At 33.5% G+C, this 21,223-nt stretch overlaps 1 protein-coding gene and 1 long non-coding RNA gene across 4 annotated transcripts; one reads left to right on the forward strand and one right to left on the reverse strand.

Annotated features, from left to right (window-relative positions):
• Nucleotides 1-6,337: 6,337 nt before the first annotated feature.
• LOC139776216 (sialin) lies at nt 6,338-20,597 on the reverse strand. Of its 3 annotated transcripts, none has more exons than XM_071712756.1 (11): nt 20,396-20,597; nt 16,477-16,846; nt 10,868-11,058; nt 10,160-10,290; nt 9,960-10,065; nt 9,729-9,813; nt 9,424-9,644; nt 9,176-9,322; nt 8,945-9,077; nt 8,590-8,831; nt 6,338-8,376 (listed from the first exon to the last, which is right to left on the reverse strand). In XM_071712756.1, exons 2-11 carry the CDS (start codon nt 16,499-16,501, stop codon nt 8,155-8,157), a joined length of 1,503 nt encoding a protein of 500 aa, XP_071568857.1. In that variant the 5' UTR covers nt 16,502-16,846; nt 20,396-20,597; the 3' UTR covers nt 6,338-8,154. The 3 variants fall into 3 exon arrangements, with proteins under 3 accessions (XP_071568857.1, XP_071568860.1, XP_071568858.1); XM_071712759.1 differs by lacking the exon at nt 20,396-20,597 and adding an exon at nt 18,924-18,941; XM_071712757.1 differs by lacking the exon at nt 20,396-20,597 and adding an exon at nt 18,812-18,934.
• Nucleotides 16,843-18,258, forward strand: LOC139776217 (uncharacterized). The gene is made up of 3 exons (XR_011719035.1): nt 16,843-17,014; nt 17,188-17,452; nt 17,649-18,258. It is a non-coding gene; the product is annotated as an uncharacterized lncRNA (long non-coding RNA).
• Nucleotides 20,598-21,223: the final 626 nt, after the last annotated feature.

The following is a 21,223-nucleotide window of genomic DNA, read 5'->3' on the forward strand; positions in this document are numbered from 1 at the left end:
TCGAAATGCATCAGTTTTAGCCCTCCAGCAAGGGGTCGATTGTGTATCTTGAAATAATGAGGTAAAAATTACAAAAGTGAGAAAATTCATTAGCGTATCTACGATTTTATTTATCAAAATCTAATAAAATCTGTTAACTTTTGTTATTTTTACTTCGTTTCAAGATACACAATCGACCTCCAGACGTACGCGGCGGTTTATTTTATCGACTTTAAAAGTTGGCGGGAAGTCGACTTTTCGTCATGACGGGAAGTCGACTTTTCATCATGACGGGAAGTCGACTTTAAGTCGGTGGTTTTTGCGACATTCGCCGACTTCAAGTCGACTTAAAGTCGACTTTCGTCCTTAAAAATGTCGACTTTTCTGCCAAGTCAGTTTCGGTAGAAGTCGACTTCAAGTCGACTTAAAGTCGACTTTTTGCTCTTAGGGAAATCTCGCGGCATTTTGAGATAATGTTCTACAGGGTACTGCTATCGTTACTAATATTCATACAAGTTCTTATGATTACCTTTAATTATTTTAATCATTTCAAATAGTAAGCTTGCAGACTAGAAAAAAACAGATAAAATAAACATAATCGAATGGCATGTCACACGTATGGCAGAACCGTTATTATTTTTTCAATATTCGAATTTTTTCTATAACTTTCCAATAAAGCATTTCAAGACCTATTTTTATATAACATTTTTTCTTATTTCTCTCTGTTCATAGAACATACTTACTATTAAAGTTTGAGGGCAGCTTACATTAAAGTTTGGGGAGGGCAGTTAATCAGAACGCGCCATTTTCGAGGTAGTCACGTGACGGATATGGAAAGGAGTATAAATGGCAGCATCGACTGCGGAGCTATCATTATCTTTTAAGCCCCTTGCACAATGCCAGGCAACAGGCAATAGGAACAGGAAATAACCAAAAAATCGTTAATTACAACCTAAAAAATTCGAATGCTATGATTGGTTGGCAACAGGCAATAGGCACAGAATTTCCAACGTGACGAAAACTCTGTGTCTATTGCCTGTGTCACTGTTTATTCTGCATTTATACATGATTTCTGATTTATATTTCCTGTTCCTATTGCCTGTTGCCTGGCATTGTGCAAGGGGCTTTAGGCTCTCGAAGGCTATAGGTCACAGATCACGAGCAATGAGCGTTTAAGAGAATTGTTTCATACCCAAATAGCACATACACGTTTCATAAACGTATTATAAGCGTTTTTCCGAAACGTTTTATAACCGATTTCTAGAAACGTTTCTCATGAGTAAAAATGTCCATTCGAAAAACGTTCGAGGGAACGTTTCTTTTCCGATAAAATAACGTTTAAAAAGAAATTTTAAAATGCCTACTCTTTGCATCTTTTGAACGTGGTTATGACGTCTTTGAGACATCGTGAGAATGTTCTAGAAGCTTTATACATGTACTGTCTATTCTTTTTCGAAGAAATTCCTAAACTGGTGCACATTCGTGCAATAAGTTAGAGTAAAACATAATTTAAAAACAAAACCAGAAAGCTTGAGTCGCCAGTAAATAATTAAAAATTAATAGAGAATCTCTATTAATTAAATAATTTAATCTGTACAGTATCATGATTCCATAAATTAAACTAAGTAATTCTAAACTCTTTATTCTCAATTCTCATTTCTCAATTCTCAATTCTCAATTCTCAATTCTCAATTCTCAATTCTCAATTCTCAATTCTCAATTCTCAATTCTCAATTCTCAATTCTCAATTCTCAATTCTCAATTCTCAATTCTCAATTCTCAATTCTCAATTCTCAATTCTCCATTCTCCATTCTCCATTCTCCATTCTCCATTCTCAATTCTCAATTCTCAATTCTCAATTCTCAATTCTCAATTCTCAATTCTCAATTCTCAATTCTCAATTCTCAATTCTCAATTCTCTCAATTCTCAATTCTCAATTCTCAATTCTTAATTCTTAATTTTAATTATAAATATTCATTATTTATTTTAAAACTATCAGTATCCGTTATTCAAACCCGATTTTCTATTCCCTCTATCATTTATATAAAAAAAATCTAGTTACGACAAATAGATATCACCTCTTCTTTCTAGTAAGAATTAAATAATGAGTAATTATTATTTCACCAGGAATCTTAAGAATCTGATGAATCTTAATAAATTAAAAACAAAACCAGAGCTTGAGTCGCCAATGAATAATTAATGATTAATAGAGAATCTCTATTAATTAAATAATTTAATCTGTACAGTATCATGATTCCATAAATTAAACTAAGTAATTTTAAACTCTTTATTCTCAATTCTCATTTCTCAATTCTTAATTCTCAATTCTCAATTCTCAATTCTCAATTCTCAATTCTCAATTCTCAATTCTCAATTCTCAATTTTCAATTCTCAATTCTCAATTCTCAATTCTCAATTCTCAATTCTCAATTCTCAATTCTCAATTCTCAATTCTCAATTCTCAATTCTCAATTCTCAATTCTCAATTCTCAATTCTCAATTCTCAATTCTCAATTCTCAATTCTCAATTCTCCCCCCCCCCTTTTTCTATCTATCTATTTTCTTGTATATATATGTATGCGCTTCAGTCGGGGACTCCGACCGATGTGGGTGCGATTAAGGTATACTGTTGCGTGCGTACGGCGTGGTTAAACTGTGGATCGGCGAATCGGGGGAGGGGTGGGGGGGCTTGAGGGGGGTTTATTGCGAGACCTGGGTAAGCGTTGACCTGGTCAACTTTTTTGCGCGTGGCGATGGTATGGACTACACCTTTCCTATTATATCCTACGCGAGCGCGATATTCGTGCTCGTGTGTCTGTGTGTATATGTGGAACCCCCCTCCGGATAGGGGGAAAATCCTGTTTGTTCTGTTCGTAAACGTCCGTGATGGTCGTGTACGTATTGTCTGGGAGGGATGTCGCCTTCCCCGGGTGGGCCGCCCGCGGCCAGTGAAGAGTCTGACTCATTTGGACTGGGCGCGGGATTCTCCCGGGGATCTAGACATCCCTCTGAATTTGACCGCGTGTCTAGTGCATTGTTTTATACGTGTCTGGGCGTTTCCGGCGCACGGACTTGTCTCGTCACGTGACGTCATACCTCTGGTCTTCCGCGTGTCGTGACTGTGGTCCTTAGTGCTATGTTTAGGGGAGAAGTTTTTTAGTGGGTGCAAGCCCCACATACCCCGGGTGGCCGGCCCCCGGTTGAATGCGCGAGGCATTTTTCCTCTCCCCACGAGAAACAAAAAAAAAAAAAAAAATTCTCAATTCTCAATTCTCAATTCTCAATTCTCAATTCTCGATTCTCGATTCTCGATTCTCGATTCTCGATTCTCGATTCTCGATTCTCGATTCTCGATTCTCGATTCTCGATTCTCGATTCTCGATTCTCGATTCTCGATTCTCGATTCTCGATTCTCGATTCTCGATTCTCGATTCTCGATTCTCGATTCTCGATTCTCAATTCTCAATTTTAATTATAAGTATTCATTATTTATTTTAAAACTATCAGTATCCGTTATTCAAACCCGATTTTCTATTCCCTCTATCCTTTATATAAAAGAAAACTAGTTACGACAAATAGATATCACCTCTTCTTTCTAGTAAGAATTAAATCATGAGTAATTATTATTTCACCAGAAATCTTAAGAATCTGAAGAATCTTAATAAATTAAAAACAAAACCAGTGCTTGAGTCGCCAGTGAATAATTAAAAATTAATAGAGAATCTCTATTTATTAAATAATTTAATCTGTACAGTATCATGATTCCATAAATTAAACTAAGTAATTCTAAACTCTTTATTCTCAATTCTCATTTCTCAATTCTCAATTCTCAATTCTCAATTCTCAATTCTCAATTCTCAATTCTCAATTCTCAATTCTCAATTCTCAATTCTCAATTCTCAATTCTCAATTCTCAATTCTCAATTCTCAATTCTCAATTCTCAATTCTCAATTCTTAATTCTCAATTCTCAATTCTCAATTCTTAATTCTCAATTCTCAATTCCCAATTCTCAATTCTCAATTCTAATTATAAATATTCATTATTTAATTTAGAAATATTAGTATCCGTTATTCAGACCCGATTTTCTATTTCCTCTGTCCTTTATATAAAAGAAATCTAGTTACGATAAATAGATATCACCTCTTCTTTCTAGTAAGAATTAAATCATGACAAATTATTATTTCACCATGAATCTTAAGAATCTAAAGAATCTTAAATAATTTAAAAACAAAACCAGAGAGCTTGAGTTGCCTGTGAATAATTAAGAATTAATAGAGAATCTCTATTAATTAAATAATTTAATCTGTACAGTATCATGATTCCCTAAATTAAACTAAGTAATTCTAAACTCTTTATCCTCAATTCTCAATTCTCAATTCTCTAACCCTTACCTTAGAAGTCTATTCTTCTATTTTTGTAGACTAGAGTATATATTTCTCACTTATTTACAAAAGAAACCCAGAGTGTACCGGTACTCACAGTGACGATCGAGACGTATTATGTACGACGATCGATGGATGATCGATTCGCGCATGCGCGCACGTTATATCGCTGATGTATACATCAAGGACACACACATGTGTACAGATGTATATTATAAACACGAAATGCTATAAACCAAAAAGTTTTGTCCGATGACAAATAAATTAAAACCGGTAGGGCAAAATTAATTTAAGTAAATAAGTGGATATATATAAGCATAGATAAAATAATTTATTTTGTGCAATAATTATAGTGCAATATAAATTTAAATGTTTCAAAAAAGGCTATTAAAACTATTATATATATTAGATAAAACAAATTATTTGAAAGGAAAAATTTACTAAATATTTCTGTCTGTAGAAACGTAAAAAATACGTTTCTTAAATCATGGTTTCAAAAACATTTTTGTTTAAACGTTTCTTAATGGTTCTTTACGGTTATGAAACAATAGAAACGTTCAAAAAACGTATATGAAACTAATATGTGCTACCTGGGTATTTTGATATATTTATACAAAAGAGATAAGACGTCAACATCAAATAGCTGCCTCTTGAAATATCCAACATGATTTTTGGCATGTTGGGCAACCGATTTCTCCGGACGGTTTCAACGGTGTCTGAAGCATGCTAAACGATATCTATGGATGAACGGAGACGCAGGCTCCTTATTGCGAAATTAAATGTAATGAAAATGTAATAAAATGTAAACCTGTAAAATGTAATAAAATTCTAACGTTCAAATTCAATGAACGGCACATGTACATGGGGAAGGTGGCGGAGTGGGGGGTGGGGTGGGGGGAGGGCAGCCAATCAGAACGCGCCATTTTCCGGGTAGCCACGTGACAGATAGGGAAGGGAGTATAAATAGCAGCGTCGACTGCGGAGCTATCATTATCTTTTAGGCTCTCGAAGACTACAGGTCACAGATCAGGAGCAATGGAAGCCTTTAGGAGAATTATGTCATATTTTGATGTATTTATAGAAAAGAAATTGGATATCATTAAACAGCTGCCTATTGAAATATCCAACATGATTTTTGGCATGTTGGACAATCGGTCTCTCCGGTCGGTATACACGGTGTCTGAAGCATGGAAAACGATAGCTATGAACGAACGGAGACGCAGGCTCCGGAGTGCGAAATTAAATGTAAAACCTGTAAAACGGCAACCTGTAAAATACAATAAAATTCTGACGTTCAAATTCAATGAACGAAACTGTAGGGTTATTAAGGTAGATCCGGTTCAGTCTCGCCGATTACGCACATGCACCTACTTTAGAGATAAGACAAGTAATCTGCGCTTTTGAAGAAAAATAAATGTAAATAAAAAATAAATGTAAATAGCATATGGTAGCTTTTGAATAACAGTAAATGTAAATAAAAAATAAATGTAAGTAGCATATGGTAGCCTTTCAATAAAAAAAAATGGAAATAAAAAATAAATCCCAGGTAGCAAGACTCGTCATTTTGACGTCTTTTGACGTCATTTGACGTCAAAATGACGAGTGCTTGCTACCTGGGATGTAAGTAGCATATGGTAGCTTTTGAATAAAAATAAATGTAAATAAAAAATAAATGTAAATAGCAGTAGTAGTAATAAAAGAAAGTTAGTACGCGCATTGTACTTGCTATTTTTCTTTTATTCCTAGCAGTATTATATATAACTTTGCCTCCTTAAATATCCTTTTGTGCGTCTCATTTTTTCATAACCGTAATACATTTTTCTTAGAAATTTAGATGACATGAATAAAAAAAAACATGCATAATTGTATTAGATTGACCTGTTTGTTTTTTTTTGTTAGTTAGTCTAAAAACTAAAAAAAACAACAGACTTAATTACTTAATTAAAATTTAACAAATAATAAATTTGACCACTTGTGGATACACAACATTCTTTATTACTATGTAATGAAATCGCACAAAATATATTCGATTATTCCTTACATGTGTAAATCCGCTATATTTCACTATGTGAAATTCATAAAACAAATGCTGTCATGACTTAATCATAAAAATTATATAAAGAAAAAAATATGAAAAGTGAAATGATTTGAAAAGATATACGTATTATTGTATAAATAAAGTATGCACGTCTGCACAACTTAATTATCAATAATATTACGGCGCACATAAATGTGCGCTATGATTCAATTTACTTTAAAACAGCGAGTTGTAAATGTTCATGTATCATTTTTTACAATTCACACGCGCAACAAATATTATTGCTAAATACTTGCTTCACATAGATCTTAAAGTAATTCGTAGTAACATTATTATTGACAGCACGATGAACATTACGTCGAAAATTCGACTTGAACAATAATCATCTTTTCTAAAAAAAAAAAAAAGAAAATGTAGGAACAACACATTTAGCATCTCTTATTTTCCTATAGTGCGGACGTACAATTTTTAATGTACAATTGTACAAGTAACACTTCTCACGATCTACGTAATATATTTCTTCTCCGCTTATTCACGAGCGCAATGTCTTTCTTTGGAAGCAAAGGATTCGATCGCTTGACATTGTCGCCTTTCTCACGGATGCACCTCATAAATGAAAATTAGAAGATGAGTTGCTTTTATCGCTACAACTACACATTTGTACACAGTTGAGCGCTCGTAAACGACGGGAAGGGTATATAAAGATTTCTTGTTATACGCGACCAATGGAGTTCAAGTAATTATTGCATAAAGCGAGATTTTTCGTATTTAAGTATTTGAGATGCCCTTTGAAATGGTACATGATTTATAGTCTCAGAGAATCGAGACTATGGGTCAAGTACCGCGGTTAAACTGTTGTGCGTAAATTACTGCCAATATTTATCACAGTTATGAAATCACCTCGCAAAGGGTTCATTACGTATAGCAAGAAATATGTATAACGATTTAAATATACCTATCGTAATGTATTTATAATATCGAGTAACCTCGACCGTTTATTGGCCCGAAGACAGTGCCAAGGTTCCTCAACCTAGCATTAGATGCATATATCGACAGTTTTGTCGAGTGTTTAATGAGAGCAACATACGTGTACTTTGGCACGAAATAAGAAATGCACTACCGAGTATTCTTACATTTTGCCGATACATTACATTGTTTGAATACCACGTTCTATAGTCCCTCCGGGTATTAGCTGATCACGACCGTGACACACTCAAATGTATGACTGACAAAAGCGTAATATCATATAAATACTTAAATAATCGAGACGATACAAACGCTTGAAAATTACGTAAAATGTATAAAATCTAAGTTTCAGCTTTCACAGTCTTATATAGTAACAGTAAAAAAAAAGAGTGAAAAAATACCTCCGTGTCTAAAAAAAGTAAATCGAATTAAGACGAAAGATATGTCGTGATATTCTAGCAACGTGTATCTGTAACTGGAACACGAATATTTTAAATATATTATAATATAATTGAATATTCTATATCGAATATTCCGTACATCCATTTCAATTCTCTCGTTCCAAATTTCGGTGTACTAATAATAATCTAGCGATTATCTTTCTACAAATTAACAATTAGAAGCTGTACAAACGTTGGTCTGTAATCGTATATAAAGTATGACATTTTAACAGAGATCAAATTTTGCAATTTCAGATGCACTCTCTTCCCAACATTGAACTATTAATTTTTGTACAGACATGAATACACACATTTTTTTTTCATTTTATTTCATCTCCTAAATTACTAGAGACGTTCATTTTCCTCGGCTTCCGTATTATCCGCGTCGTCTTTCTTCGTCGTTTCGTTTATCTGCATCTCCTCTTCGGAAAGCGTAGGCACTTTTACCTGACTCGAATCGTTCCATGGTTGAATTTCCGCAGATCCAAGTAACCAAAAGAGGACCGTTGCCGATATAAACACTACCGCCGATATCCAAAACATTACACGCCATTCTTCCACGCCGTTCTATAAAACGTAATATATTAGAGAATATAAGTAAAATAAAAAGTAATATAAAAAGTATCTACAGTTATGTATAATAACAAAATTAATGCATAAAAATATGAAGAATATATAAAATTATTTTATGTGCACTTTTTCCTCGAATAGTTTGCAATTTCAAAGACTAGAAAATTTCTTTATGTCTTCAACGTTTGATGTAGAAAAGTAATAACATACTTTTTCATTAGTCAAAGCGCCAATAATAGGTGGAATGATGAATCCGGGGAAACTGCCAAATGTATTCATAATTCCGTATAAGGAACCGGCATAGTTCGGTGCCAAGTCTTGGTGATTCTGTAAGCTAGTCTGGCAGGCGGCCCCATTGAAGGCCAACGCCAGTATTAACATTATCATCGCAGTTGTAGCATCGCAACCCACGTATGTCATCGCTATCAGACAAGCTGCAGGTCCCAAGTGAGCTGTTAACAGTCATATTTGTGAATTATCGGTTAGATAATAATTGTCTAGATACATACATTTTAATGTCTCAATTCCGAAATTACGACAGACGTAACCGTTTCAGATTACTTACAGAAAAGCATAAATATCTTCCTTATCCAGCCTAAAGATAAGAATTTCTTCCTTCGCACATAATCGCCTGCCGCTGCAAATAACACTCCACATCCTAGTCTAGCTATGTATGGTAATCCAGTTATTGCACCCCCCTATACATAAAATATTAGGAACATTTTTAGTAATGACAAGATAAAAATATTACAATCTTGGAAAGTTTCTTCATAAAACAAAATTACGAGAACAATACCGATTTCATATTAAAACCGAGGACTTCCAACGTGTATTTAGGTCCGTTTGTAGCGATGAAATAAATACCCCACATGTTTGCAAAGTGGGCCCACAATAATACTAGGAACGGTAGAGATGTAGCGACTGCTTTCACCGGTAGTTGGACCTGTACAAAAGATATAAGCATTAGTTTATTTTATAATTATTCCTTATTTATATTGTTTTTTTTTATTATTTAATATTTTATTTGACAAATGTATATCATACCTTTTGTTTTGAGACTGAAGTGCCTATTTGTTCTTTTATGTACGTTTTCTCCTTCTCCGTGATATTAGGATGCAACTCCGGTGTATCGTATATTAGAAATACCCACAAAGCATAAAAAACTAACATAAGCCCGCTTGTAACGTAGTATGCAGTTGTCCACCCGTAAGCACTGATTATTGCGCCACATAATGCGAATGTTACCACGGTTCCGAATGGACCACCTTTAAAAAAAAACAGTACACATGAATACATATATTCTCGAGAAAATTTTCTATTAAAGAGATAAAGAGATAAAAGAATAGTACCTTGCATAGTCCACACAAACATGCCTTTCTCACCAGGAGGCACCCATCTGGCAATCATCGCATGGAGAGCGGGATAAACGGCACCCTATAAATTAATATATTACTCTTAATGAAGTCTTATATATCTGATTTGAAAATGTATGTGGTTTACATAATGTTAATGTTATTAAACATAATAATCTTGCTTACAATTAGAAAAGACGTATAGATTAATTAGTAATTAGGGCTTACTCCGAAAAATCCCATTACAAAACGGAGTGCAAAAACAAAACCGTAATGGACAGTAGCAGCCCAAGGCATCAGAAGATTTAATACCGCGGGTATCAATGTAGCGAATCTAAAGTCATGAAGGTAAAAAGTGAGTATAATGTAATCATGTAGATAAACGATTAGGCAGTAATTAATTTATTTTAACTATTTTAATATCTTACGCCACAACTTTAGAGCCTCCGTATTTTTCGGCTAAGAGTCCAGCTGGTACACTAGCCGGCAGAACACCGTAAAAGTATCCTGATAGTAACAGTCCTTGGATATGTTGATTCCATTCGAAACGCTCCCCAAACTAAAATGTAAGAACAAAAATACATTTATATAGTTGCGGGACATGCTCTTTCTACGATAAGAGAACTCTATATTACATGAAGAAATATCTACTGATAAAAAAAAAATGCTCGCACACGGAGAGAATTTTCTCTTAAAATTTACCCTGAAATCATGGTAGTTGTGGGACAACATGTACCACCAAGAATTTTATACGAGCTATTCTGATTAATATCCACCATAATAAAAAATATTAATATCTATTACATTAAAATATAAAATATGTTTGATTAATTTTACTAAAATATATCTATAGGAAATTTCAATAATTTTTCAAAATTTACCAATCTGCTTGGTAATTTTTACCACGTTGTTTGTAAAAGGTCTTTTGTATATTTTAAAAATTCCTTGGTTGCCAAGTTGTCCCAAGTTTGTAGTGAATTTAAGGGTAAAATATAACAAAAAATTCTCTCCGTGCAGTGAGCGTATTGCATTCTATGATGTATAATGTAATATTATTCACAATATTTTTATTAATAGTTACGTTGGATTGATAATACATTCATTTATGGAAATTTTACAAACACGCGCAGACTTACATCTTTGAGCACGACGGTCTTATTGCTTTTCATATCCGCTATCCTAGTGCATGCTGGCCCGACGGCACCGTCTTTGCTTGTAGTGTTTACCATGGCGACAATGGTTATGGATAAATTGGTACGAATGACGTACGAAAACATACAAGCTAGGAACATCATCGCCCCCAGGATCCCTCTTCGAGGGATTTTCTCTGTAACACACGTGAATACCTGTTGCTAGAGAGTCATGTAGGATAACTATATCGATTTGCTACGATATTTTTCTTATAATAATAATTTATTAGCAATTTATAATAGTGTGTGATTTAATAAATAATTCGATATCTAAAAGACTTTTTGTTGAACAATTTTATAATTGTTATTAAAATATATTCCAATGTCACATTTTGCTTAGATTATAAGTTTACGAGGATATGATATTTTTAAGTTGTAAGTTATCATTATTATTGTTTTATTCTAATCATCATTATTACTATTACAGTTATTAAACCTTTTGCAATGTCTACTTATACTAATTTTCTTATTAAAGTAGTCACATATACATATATCATGTCGGAATAATACGAGAGTGGACATCGTATAACGCGAGGCATTTCTGTCCGCTCCGCTATAACGCAGAGTCGAGAATGACCTTTGAATCGGCACATAATATCTAATAATCTTAAATCAAAAATAAACGATATATCTTCGACAATAAACATCTTGTGTTCTATTAAGTACTTGATATCCAACGAAAATAGTGCAGCTGCAAGTGCGTGCTCATCTTGTGATATATCATAAAAAAACAAGATAAGGATATAATAAGAATAACAGAGTATTTTCTGAGGCAGTAACTTATATAAAATTATTCCTGTTATTTTTAATAAGGTTACTTTATTTTTGATAAAGTTAATGTATTAATGATTTTATTATTATTGCATTATCTTTTTTCTATTATTAGAATTTAAGCATAATGCAATATGCATAGTATCTCACTGAAACACATGGTTGATGATATTCTATGTTTGTAAACTTTGTAAACTACAAACTTAATTATCCTGATGTACTTATTAAGATGCAATTCGTTAATACTCGCAGACAACCCTGACCATATTTCAAGAGAATCCCGTTCAAGGAAAAGCATTGACGCAAATACAGAAGGTCATGATACGTAACTGCGTACCTGATCGAACAATTTTACTTCTCTCTCATATTAATGATGGCACGTAGTCTTATTGAATTGTTGATAATTACGGAGCACGATGAGCGGGAATTTAATCGATAGCTCACTGCTTAGTGTTATACATTAAGACATTTTTTATCATTTCCATGTCGCATGATGCAATATTTACGTTTTTAAATCACTAGCTGTTAAGATCAAACTGACTTGGTTTAATATTATTTTTGCATTCTGATATGAGCAATATACCCAGGTAGCACATATTAGTTTCATATACGTTTTTTGAACGTATATATACATAGTTTCATAACCGTAAAAAACCATTAAAAAACGTTTGAACAAAAATGTTTTTGAAACCATTTAAGAAACGTATTTTTTACATTTCTACAGTTAACAAAAATACCTATTTGTTAAATTTTTCTTTTCAAAATTATAATTTGCATTATCTATATATATAATAGCTTTAATAGCCTTTTTTGAAACATTTATATTGCACTAATTATTGCACAAAATAAATTATTTTATCCATGCACATATATCCACTTATTTACTTAAATTAATTTTGTCCTACCGGTCTTAATCTATTTGTCATCGGACAAATCTGAGCTTAGAAAAACTTCCAACAGTTGCAAAATAAACGTTCTGCTGAACATGGCCATTGAAAGAACATTTAGGGCCAATTCCTTTTAGCGACACAAGTCGACACAAACATCGTTCTATCCTTCTTGGCATTCAATGAATAACAAAGACAGAACGACACTTGTGTCGACTTGTGTCACTAAAAGGAATTGGCCTTTATACATGTGTTCCGTTTTGAAGAACTTCCTGAACTGGTGCACATCAGTAATGCAATTAAGTTAGAGTGAGACAAGTATATTTTGTTTCACTTTAACTTATTGCACGAATGTGCACCAGTTCAGGAATTTCTTCGAAAAAGAATAGACGTCATAGATGGTATATGCATAAAGCTTCTAGAACATTCTCACGCATGTCTCAAAGACGTCATAAACACGTTCAAAAGACGTGAAAAGTAGGAATTTTAACCCTTAAATGCCACACCTCTCAAGAATCTCGTAAATGACACATGGGGTCTAAAAGACCCCAGCATGAAAAATGTCTCCTTACTTATTGATTTTTTGATATTTAGTTATGAAAATTATTTTCAATGTTGTTCAAGGCTTAGAAAAGAGAATAAAATGCTTATATTGTTAAAATTTCAATTTCAACATAGTATAAAAAATTAAGATCGCCAACAGTTAAAATGTTGGCTCCAAAATCAAAAAAATAATAAATAATAAATAAATAAATATGAGCTCCATATTTGGCGGGAACATTTAAAAATATATCATTCTAAAGGGTCTGGGGTCCGCTGGACCCCGGGTGACATTTGAGGGTTAAATGTCTTTATCATTAAAACAAAACGTTTCTATAATAGTTTTTTAAACGTTGTTTTATCGGAAAAGAAACGTTCCATCGAACGTTTTTCGAATGGACATTTTTACTCATGAGAAACGTTTCTAGAAATCGGTTATAAAACGTTTCGGAAAAACGCTTATGGCTGCGGTCCACTTGATGCTACGAAGCATTCCTCTTCTCCTTTCTTTCATTAAAGAAAGAAGGAGAAGAAGAACGCTTCAAAGCATTTGTAGCGTCAAATGGACCGCAGCCTTTAAAACATTTCTGAAACGCGTATGTGCTACCTGGGTGTATTTCTGACATATAAATCGTTTATAGATTAAACAGTTTTACAGATTTATCAATAAATTCGGAATTAATTTTTCTCTAATAAAAATTTAATATAAAATATAATTTATCACAATTTTTTAATCATATAAGTAGTTTAGTAGATGAATTAAATTTTTGTTAAAATTTAATTTATTATTTAAATAAATATTGTAACAAATTAAGTTTTATTCAATTTGATAAAGTTTACTTTAAAAAACTTAATATTATTTAGTTATAAAATAAATTAAAGACTTCTTTACTATAAAAGATTATACCTACTTACAATCTTATTTCAATAATAAATAAAATTATTAGTATATTATCTTCTAATCTTGATTTAATTGAAACAATTATTATTCTTTGTAATTAGGAATTTATGTTTATTTATAATCAATTTTTTAACGAATTACAGTTTAGTGAATAATTCAATGCAATATCTAATTTCTTTGTATCTATTTTTTTCTAATGTTGTTTGCGATATTTTCGTAATATTCGTATATTTTCCATGTTATTGATTCGAGCAACTACACGTGTGTTCAAAGGTCAGAGAACATTTAAATGATCGACAAAAGTACGCGACGTTGTGTTATTTACGACTACGAAATGACGTATGCAAATACAAATCGCAAGCTGCAATTTAAATTGTATCAAGTTGCATGTATAAAAAAAGCAAGTATATATGTAACGCATTACGCAAAACGACAAAACAAGCTATATTTTAAATCATCGCGCCCCGAATAATATAATTTTTTTTTATCGTACATGATAATTACGTACTCGTAGGTCATATGTGAATCACAATAATATTTATAACACACTAATACTAACACACACATTCTCTCTTTCGCTCATTCACTCACACAGAGATCTCATAGAAAATATATATAGATTCAGACAGGAAGATCACATTTACGGCATAGTCTTCCAGGCAATTTCGTACGCATTAAATGTAAGTCATTCACCTCATTAACATCCTGTTCGTACAGCTAGAAATATATAGTGTGTCCAAGACCTACTGTTACAATTATTTTGCTGATAAGAAATCTGTTGAATTAAATTTAAATGTTTTACATAAAAAAAACTAAATTCTTTCTTATAGCTTATAGCTTCAAAATTAAATTTTATTTTTAATAATTTTAATTAAACGACAATTACATTGTCGAAATATATAATATTAAGGGATAGAGAAAATAAAAAATTGTATTTTTTTTCTTATAAAATTATTGCTAAAAGTAAAAATTAAAAAATGTTAATTTAAGATTGTCAAAGAATTCAAATCTTAACAAGCAAAAAACCATAAATGTGTGTGATGACTTTTTATACAATTTTAGAAAACCTGAATAAAAAAATCGACTCTTTTCAATTTCATTATATTATCTGGCTCACAGTTTTTCAAATAGAAATCATCGTTAAAGATTTAGATCGATGTTTCTGGCGCACTCTGTACATATCGATCTACTTTGATAAATCGTGCGTACTATAAATATTGGTTCGTATTATATACATACATATATTTTTTTAAGAACAGAAAATGTGCCAGCGTTAGATGACCGTGGACGAGCAATGTGCCTATTCCATAGGTCTATTTCTGCAAAGTGAACGTCGCAAAACAGCAGCTCGTGTTACAGATAGTTTGTACGAAATTTAAGACTTGGATGGAAGCGCTTGGATGAAGCTATGTCGGAAAAATACCGATGCATTGTACGTGACGTGTATGAGTTCGCATAATACGATGCGCAATGTTTGCTAATTTGAATTTCCGTTCGGTAACGTGAAGTCGTGTGTGTCGCTCGATATCATGCGTCGGCTATCAATCCCTGCGATTTTTGCATGAATTGCCCGCGCGCAATCAGGCGATTATGTAATGCTTATCATTTCCACAATGATGCTTATCATTTAGGAAATCTTGTAACTAATGGAATAATGCAAATCGACACACTGCTAAATGCACGATATTTATAAAAATCACTTCATAGAGTCTCCTCCAAAGAATAATGTCGAGACAGAGATAAATTTTTTTTTCTGGGAATAAGATTTTTGCTAAAAAATATGTTGGTACAAATAAAAACACGTGTCTCTCATATTAAAAGGAATATCGATACACGAGGCGAATTGCAATTCTCTTCAACTACGTGTAATTGCATTTTCCCTCTATGTGACCAAGTCAGTTATGCATTTGTCTCATTATTTCTATTCTATATTTGACTGTGAGGAAAGCATATATGCGACTTTGGAATTTGTTTACTGAAGTCCCAGAGATACTAGCCAATATATATTGGCGAAGATATTGAACACTGACCTATCGATATTTACTAGCGAAAAATTGAAACCGGTACAGTTTTTAAATTCACATATTCCGAATATTATAGATATTAAATACATGTCCTTTAGACACGCAAAAATAATGTCTGTATGAAAGTAGGATTACGACTTTATTAGTCGAAGGTACATTTGCATACTTATAACACACCGCATATATATGGCGCTTACGAAACCAGTATATCAATTATAAATACTGAAACAATATGGTTCCAGTTTCGAAGAATCTTCATATTTAATAATGAAGGTAATAGATTGGATACATATATTTATAGGATAAAATAGAATAATAAAAGTAAAAATCGATAAAACCAGAGATCATAATAATGTGACCAAAAATGTGGGATAGTTAGATCAAGTCACGGCTCGTTATGCAGTTAATAATCATCAATTGACCAGCACTTACCGTTGAACTTCCGGAAGAGGGCCATTTTCGCCGTTTACCGCGAATGTACGTCGCAAATGTGTTATCAGTGTGAGAACGTGAGATGCTGTGCGCGCGGTGCCGACGGAGAGGAAGAAAGGTTTTCGCACGTTCGTTTCTTCGGCGCAGTCAGCCGTGGATTCTCATCGATCGGCGGCGGTCGACTTCGCGACTGAGGCCGATTCGCTTCCCGCTTTTCGGTGTTTAATCGATTCGCTGTCGGCCGCGTTGCGTCATGTCTTCCCGCCGGTTTCGAAGTTGGTTGATGCGACGCTTCTCCACCTTTGCCACCTACACGTTTGACGCGCGTCGACGTGCCGTCCTCCGGGAATACCTACGGTCACGAGGATACCTGAAAAACACGCGACATCCGCTGTTACGCTCGTAGCACGTACACCAGTGATTTCTATATTTAAATTACGATATCGGAGTCGCTCGGGCTTGCGCAATGTTGTGTCGCGTGACCACGTGCTGGACTATAATAAGGATGAGTGACAATGTGAACTTTAAACTGGAACAGGTACGAACCTGAGGAATCTGAACAATTCTACTGTGAAGTTTTACCTGTCAATTTCTCAAGGAAAAATAAAGCTTATATTCTCTTTGAGGCAATTATATTTGAAAAAAATATTTTCGGAAATTGGTCTTTTCGTTCTTGTTTGCGTCCAATAAATTTATTTTCCTCTGTTTTAGATATTTCCGTGTTTTTTTTCTCCTATAACTATATATAGAGTAAAATTGGGACTTCTTAGCATGGAAGAGAGATGAAACTCTGTAATCCGTGTAATTCAATTACGTAAGATGTCTTCAATGTCCCAGTCAAGGGTCGCGGACGAATCGACTGATCCACGAGAATCAAAGTCACAAAGTTAATAAAACTGTGAATTGATAAATCTAGCATCACGTGAGAAAGATAAAGAGCGAGAATAATTGGAAAACGATGCAACATGTATCACAGGTTTCTCCTCTATCTATTTTTTATTCTAATTAATTTTAAAACCGCATTTTTATTTTAAGCTATTATTAAGTTCTTATTTTCTGTCTTGCTGCTATTTATATCTTTATTCCTCTTTTATTATTTACTATTTCACAGTAATAAGATTAATCAATATTTTAGTAATCAATATTTCGGTAATCTCGTAAATTTTCCATAGGATCTAAAGTCTCCCCGTATTGGCGTCTATCGTAATGCGCATATCCTGCTATATTTCATCCGTCAACAACATTGCCCGAACTTGCGCAATGATATAATATGCTGACGTGATAAATCTATACGTGAGAATTGATTGTAAATTTTGGGAAACTGCAAGTTACTAATGAATTTATCTCGTTAGCTGTAAGTTGAGATATTCTGAAAGGATACGTTAATTGGAACTAGCGAACGTTTGAAACTGTTGCTGTACTTGTTGATTATTATTGTACAGAAAATATACATGTATACTGCATGGACGAATATCAAAATAGTTATCTCAAGTGTTCGAGCGAATATTGGATCGTTGAATTTCTAAACTTATCGATTTATAAAAAAAAAGTTATATTATAGTTTGCTCACGAATGCGCGAATTAATTTTGTAAAAGATTTAAAAAGTATTTTTTTTTTAATTAAAAAATCACAAAAACGACGGATATATAATTACGTGTCACATTATGTAATATTAACGTAATCGATACGAAAAAATGTGATAAGTTCGCCAGATTTTAACGTTCATCGGCCGACCTCCACCTCGAATGCAATATTTTCAAGACATTTATTCAGAGCTTTCTTTTCGTTGACACTATGTGCTTTTAACGCTGAATCTCTTTATTTCATTTTTAATTCTTTATTGTTTGCCAATGAGCATCGGACGCAAGATAAGAAAAAACATGAAACCGAGTGCATGAGTTATCTGTTTAGCGCTGCAATGTTACACCGGGAATATGAACCTTCATCTTTAATTACAATGTGTAAACAGTTATAAGAAATGCCATTGAGTGACTAGACATTAGAGCAGACAGCTACTGATATAACAACCTTATATTTGCAAAACAATATCGTATTTTGCAAATTTTAATTGTCACATAATTATAAATTAGACAAATTATAAATAAAACAACTACTTGTGTTGTTCAACAATATTCTTCTTCCGTCACCAATTCTCTGTGTGGCATATGCTTCTCAAGTAAAATTTGTATTATAAAAAATATAAATTAATTAAATTTTATAAACTCGAGAAAGAGAAAAACACGTAATTTGAAATTGTAAAAATTAAATTTTAATTTATTTTTCCAAGTTCCTTGAAAACAGTAAATTCGCAAATTCTTCAATTATCGAACTTACTCGTTCCTTACTGGTCGTTACCTTCATCTATAGTATTTCTACTACTAATGAAAGAGCACTTTATTTCAAATTGTCTTAACATGACACTTCCGGGTACAGATTTTGCACTTACAAACATTATTCGACTTCTGAATGTGTGAATCACTTGGATTACGTATCTACGGACGGTTGATAAAATTAATCACAATCACTCGCTGATTCGATGACACGTTATGACACTCGGCCGCACAGCTGTCTACATCGCGGGATATTTTCGCAAAAGCGGAATATTTCAATCAGAAAGATTCTATCGGTAAGAAAAGCTGAGCGATACATATCAGACAATTCCACAATTGCGGAATTCGCAATAATTTTCAAACTTTCGTCAGAGTTATGTTAGATATTTCAAAGTGGTCCGTTCATGCTTCTGCTTCTGCGAAAAGCAATTATTCGCATTCTTATGTAATTAACACAAGTGTACAATTGCGGGAAAATGTTACGTCATTAATTGTACATACGTCTTGTTCACGTGATAACAATTATAAGAACAAAATTATAAAAGAAATACAAAAGAATTCGCGTTGAAACTCAATAATAAGTTTGCAATCTCATTTTACAAGTAAATAAATGTAAACGTTGGTACCACGCGTTTTATTCGCGAAACAATACCTTCCTAAAAATCAGAGGTTTATCGATTATTTATGGATAATTAGACAAAACAAATTGATATTATAAGCCACACCTTCTCTATGACATTACGTTCGTTGAATTTGGCAGAGTTGCACGTTTCTAATTTTATTTTAGTACGTAATACACTTACGAATGTTATTGATTCACAATGTAAAACCGGACTCGTCAATGTCAGCCGGTAAACATAAATATCACGTCGTCAAATATGACTATTTGATTTATCGTTAAAGTCACGTCAAAGGGGAAAAAAATCATTATTCTTTTCTTCTACAAACTCATTATTTCTTTCACAAACACGACTTTTTGACTTTGCCGCGATTTTAGTGCTGTAATTACTCAAATAACACCTCTCTTATTCAATTGTAATTATAAATCGGATTGATAATCGAATCGTCATAAACTGTAAGATTGAAATCTGTGTCTATAATTATAAATTATGTTAAATATTTACAACTTAAACTTTTGTACAATACTATGCTATACAAAATATTTTTATAAAATTGAATATTTTTTCATTATTAGCAAAACTTTTTTAAAACGACGGATCTAATATCGTCCTAATAAATAGCGCCGCTCCGAAACGTCCAAATAATTGTGTCGTCACCAAGGGCAATAACGATTGAACACAATGAGCTGCTGACGCCGCGGTAATAAGCGGCGAAAAGCTTTCATTCACGGGTCAGTGGCGACTCGCAGACAAGCTCGAATAGACCAACGTCAATCTTTTAACCCGCGACCTGCAACCGGTTTTCTCTTTCACCCCCATGCCCGCGTCGCCCGTCGGAAAGATTGGGCGCGAAAATGGCTTTATGGGGATCGATAAAACGGAAGAAGGAAGGCACGGGCGTCTAGCGGGACGCGTGGTCGTAACGAAAAACACTGCCACGTGTATTTCGATGTTCGAGAGACTCGTACCTGGGAATCCGACTTAACCGCGAGCTAATATCGTCGGCGGCGACGTTTGATGCCCTGGACTTTCGCGGATTCGCGTCTCTCTCTCGCTCGTCACGGGACGATCTCGATCGCGTTCCTCACGGACCTCACGATGAACGGCACTACGCGTAACGCAAACGGTTGGAGCACGACTGAGTTGATTGAAGTAAGGGAGCCCTGCCGCCGCGCCGGCCGCGACGTGTCATGCTCCTTGCTCCCTTTCGCCACCAAGTATCGCCGCGGCACGAATGCCATGAATAGCAGAGGATGACATCAGCCAGACACTGAGTTTATCCGTTTTGATATATGTAGTCTTAACATTGTTTTATTATGTTACAAAAAGTTATAATATAATTATAAATTATAATTATAAATTGTGTATCTTACATAATTTATATAATTTGTACAATCATGGTATATAATGTTTAATACTGTATCACAATTATAACTTAATATAAAAAATAGAAAGAGGTTTTACCGAGTTTTAATGTCGTCTCTATTAACGTAATATTTTTTACGATATATTTTAACAGTGCTAAAAATGTATATATAACAAATAATTTATAATTTAGATATGAATAATATAAATATATTTTAATACTATTTTTCTCAATATTTCTCAATACGGTACTAAATAAAAAGAAGCTCAGAAACCTAATTGTAAACGTAAATTTTATACGACTACACACATTTCGTTCTCATTCTTAGGTGTGAAATTGTTTTGATACAGCACTGGTCGGTGTGTTTGATGTCACGAGGAAAGTTCCATCCACGCATGCGCCAACAGTAACTATAGATGCGTCGGAATTC

This window comes from Temnothorax nylanderi, unplaced genomic scaffold, assembly GCF_030848795.1.
Source record: "Temnothorax nylanderi isolate EJ_2023f unplaced genomic scaffold, tnyl_v1.0 TNYL_tig0114_pilon, whole genome shotgun sequence".
Taxonomy (NCBI): Eukaryota; Metazoa; Arthropoda; class Insecta; order Hymenoptera; family Formicidae; genus Temnothorax; species Temnothorax nylanderi.